Raw genomic sequence first — 4,081 nt, forward strand, 5'->3', positions numbered from 1 at the left:
TTCCTTTACTATAACGAAATAAGAGAAACATTTACATGAAACACTCTAGAAATAATGAATTTAATGCTACATCCTATAAATACAACTAGTTATACATTTACTCCTTAAACTGTATTATGTGTCTTATGTTACTCTGTGGTCAATATGAAATTCTGAATTTCGTAATTTTATCAATTTAATATTGCACTCATTCTTAAACGTTTCTCACAAGATTTAGTGAAAATAGTTTGAGATTTCATAAGCTCTCTGAAGCAAAATTACTAATAAATTAAAATAAAAAAAAACGCACATATTTTTAACATTTATAAAAATTTATTTATTTCCCTAGAATTTTACACAATTTGTAAAAGCGTAACACCACTTGAGCAAACAAAGTCAAAGCACCTTAATAACATGGCACATACATTGAATTCCTAATGACATAGTCCCTGGAAAGTCAGACATTATCTTTTTACCAATAATAGCCATGGTGAGCGAGTCCATGGTGAGCAAGTCCATGATGTCCTATGGCAGTGTTGTAAGCGAAGGCACCGGCGTGTGGGACACCAGCAGCATACTGGAGGGCTGCAGCTGGAGCAAGAGGAGCTGCGTAGTGTGCAGGAGCAGCATAGGCTACAGCTGGAGCAGTGATAGCGACAGCAGCCTTGTTGATGGCAGTATGAGCTGGGTCCTTGGGTTCAACTCCTGGCTCATTGGTCTTGATATCAGCTCGGAAACCAGCAGCATCAGCTACGTAGTTGACGATTCTTTGACGGCCATCAGCAACAGTTAGTCCGTAAGATCCAGCAACAACTCCGTTAGATCCGGATTCCCTTCGGAAAGAAGCTCCAGTGCCGTGACCTTCGTTGTAACCGAAAGCGTAGTTTCCAAGACCCTAGATAAATAAAAAATTAATTTTCTCTACTCTAATAAGTATATAATAGCACTGAAGTGTAAGAGACATAAACTCATTGGATATGATTGTTCTTTCTTGTTAATGTCAATCGATAAAAGAAACATTAACTTTTATAATATTTGAGTAAGAAAAAAAATCTAATAAAGCCTAAATGTTTTGGAAATTAAACTTTAAGCATTTTGGTAGATAAACGTTAAACCTTTTGGTAGCTAAACGCTTAACATTTTGGTTAGAAAAGCATAAATGTATAAATTAAAGTTCTTAATATAATATTTGTCTAAAATAAATTTATTTGGAGAGAATTATTTTTAATTTAAAATATTTAATGCTTTTTAAGACTCCCAATTTTACAACAGATTGGTTTAATAACGAAAGAAAAAAACAGAAAATTTTTACTTACGTCTTGGCTTCTGTACTGTTCACTTGCGCCTCCAAGAAGGACGGCGGCTTGGGATGCGGCAATCAAAGCGAAAAGAACGAGGACCTGTAAAAAGATAATACGTAATTTGATGCGTAACTTCTTCATAGAATATGAAAATTTGTCTAGCAGTTAATAAAAAGCAAAGGGCACTGTAAAAGGTTAAAAAATAAAGTAATATTATAACTTTTCACTGATTAGCGTTATTCATATAATAGAAGTTATTTAAAAGTAGATTCAAATGTATATTTTCTTTATATTTATAAGGTTAAAAAATTAAGATTTAAGATAAATTATGCTAATTTAAATCATAGAAAATTTTATATATATAGAATTAAATTTGAACCTGCATTTTAATGCATCTTTGTTGAGTCTAATGTAAAGTATAGTTAGTTCTCAGGAAGGTTTATTTTCATCGAAAAAGAAATATTTGAAATTAGAATTTGATCCTCTTTGAAAAAGAGAGAAAAAATCTTTAAGGTGCAAAAGCTGGAAGTGTTATCATAATCGAAGTGTTTTTAGTTAACAAGTAGATACTTGATGGGAATTTAGTACTAGGAAAAGGCAGGGACATTTTTAAGCTGTAGTAATTTATTTTGGAAATATTCTAAATTTTTAATTTTTAGATTCATTTATAAAGATGTATGCTAATTAGAAATCCCTAATCTTAGAGAATTTAATTTTAAAAATCATTTTGTAGGGATATATAGGGTGGTAATACAAAGAAAATTCTAGGAAACCATTTCTGAAGCAATTCGTTTTTGAATAGAAAGTTTTAAAAACTTAAATTTAAGAAGTTTGAAATATTATTGGCTATAACACCTAAATTCAGAAGAATAAGTGTGATTTAATCTACTCATGGATTTAAAGAATATGTGGAAAGATTTTCTAAGAGTAAAAGGAAAGAGTAAAGGAAAGATATTTTCAAAAGGCTGGATCGTCACAAGATATTGAAACGTCTTATACAAAAACTAGCTGGATCTAAAACACATCTTACCTGCATGATTATTGCTTGAGTGGGATACTCAGTGTGTCCTGACAGTGGCAGGGACACCTTTTTATACAAATCTCAGATACAAAGGTGTATCTGTTTTTCTAACGGGTTCCACAACTTTATTCGAGTAAATTTCAGTAAAATGAATGAAACAAAAATAATCCGGTAAAAAAAATACAATGCAACAAAATGCAAAATGAAGAAAAAATCCGCGCCCATCTCTCCCGCAACGAATGCAAATTGTGACCAAGAATGTGCATTGTTTAAGGCCACGATGAGCCTGAGACAGGCACAGGGTGTGGTCACTGACAATAGCCTTGATCCAGATTGCTTCTTCACTTTACCATCTCATACTTGAAGACTTTCCATGGTGCCTGTGGCTATGCTCCCGCGGGAGAACAACGTAAAATCCCTTAATTAGGAGAATGTTTTTGTTCTTCAAGCCCACTGGTTCTTCTTTATTATTCCGATTTGTGAGTTACGACACCTGCCTAACAAAGATATGACACGTGCCTTTTCTTATCCTGTCAAGGAAGTCATTATAATTAATGGTTTGGGATAATGAAATGACAATGAAACATCTTATTATAATGTGAAGATGTGTAAAGAATGCATTATGGGCGCTTCTTTAGCCACGGAGTGATTGTTATTATATAGTTATTAAAGAAAAATGTTTTCACGAATACAGTTTTTTTAATAGTATAGTCATGTTATTCTAAATAATATGAAAAGATTTCTTAAATACGAAAATAAAAAAATAAAAAATAAAAGCTAAATTTGTACTAATAACAATGAAAAATATGTTGTGTTGGCTCACTATCGTACCAACTGTTTAGCGTAGAGCTTCCAAGTATGGTAGAGATATACTGTGGAGATAGGGAATGTACATCTTGAGGAGATTTTTCTGAAATTTTAACTGGAATATTTATAATTTAAAATTAAACGAAATTTTGAAGTGATAATGAAATGAAAATGAAACAACTTATCACCATGCGGAGATGTGTAAATTGTGTGTGTTGCGATATTATTGTTATTTAATAATTGTTGAAGGAAAATGCTTTCAGAAATTATTTTGTTGTAATATGGTTAAATTTTTTTCAAAATAATGAAAAAAAAAAAAGATTTCATAAATATAGTTAATACATTTTTTATTTATTTTACAGTTATCAAAATTGATATTTGGAAAATAATTGCTAAATCTACACCAATAAGAACATACGCAAGTGTGTTTCAGGACAGCCCGTAAGACTTCCTCGGAACTGCCATATTTGGTTTAAAATATTTTGGAGTTTGGAGATATGCAAGCTGATGAGAAATTTCTGAAATTTTAAATAAAATGTTAATTTAAGATTAAATGGAATTTTGACGCTTGTCTATAATAAACACCTACAATATATTAATTTCAATAAAATGAAATATTATGTTCATAAAATAAATTTTCCATCATTTAAAAAGTTATGTATATTTATATATTTTTAATTATACTCATTTAATTGCCATATATTTTTTTGTCAATTTTTGGAAATTTATAAAGTTTTTTTTTTTTTATTATTATTATTAAGTATATTTTACTGCTGCAATGAGACAGAAATAATTATTGTTGTTACAAATATTTCATTCTAGATTTTATTTTCGTTGTTGTTGATGATGAAGATTTATTATTTTATCATTATTCAGGAGGATTATTTGTCCGTGTTCAATAAGTTTCTATAGGAAGTATGCTTCAGATTCATTTTCGAAATTTTCATGATACTTACAATTAAAATTTAATTGA

At 30.2% G+C, this 4,081-nt stretch overlaps 1 protein-coding gene across 1 annotated transcript; it reads right to left on the minus strand.

Moving 5' to 3' along the window:
* Positions 1 to 290: 290 nt before the first annotated feature.
* Positions 291 to 2,464, minus strand: LOC129963674 (cuticle protein 14-like). The gene is made up of 3 exons (XM_056078172.1): positions 2,311 to 2,464; positions 1,296 to 1,379; positions 291 to 874 (listed from the first exon to the last, which is right to left on the minus strand). The coding sequence occupies exons 1-3, from the start codon at positions 2,314 to 2,316 to the stop codon at positions 452 to 454; spliced, it is 513 nt and encodes a 170-aa protein (XP_055934147.1). The 5' UTR covers positions 2,317 to 2,464; the 3' UTR covers positions 291 to 451.
* Between the last annotated feature and the right edge of the window lie 1,617 nt (positions 2,465 to 4,081).

This window comes from Argiope bruennichi, chromosome 3 (genome assembly GCF_947563725.1).
Source record: "Argiope bruennichi chromosome 3, qqArgBrue1.1, whole genome shotgun sequence".
In the NCBI taxonomy this organism is placed as follows: Eukaryota; Metazoa; Arthropoda; class Arachnida; order Araneae; family Araneidae; genus Argiope; species Argiope bruennichi.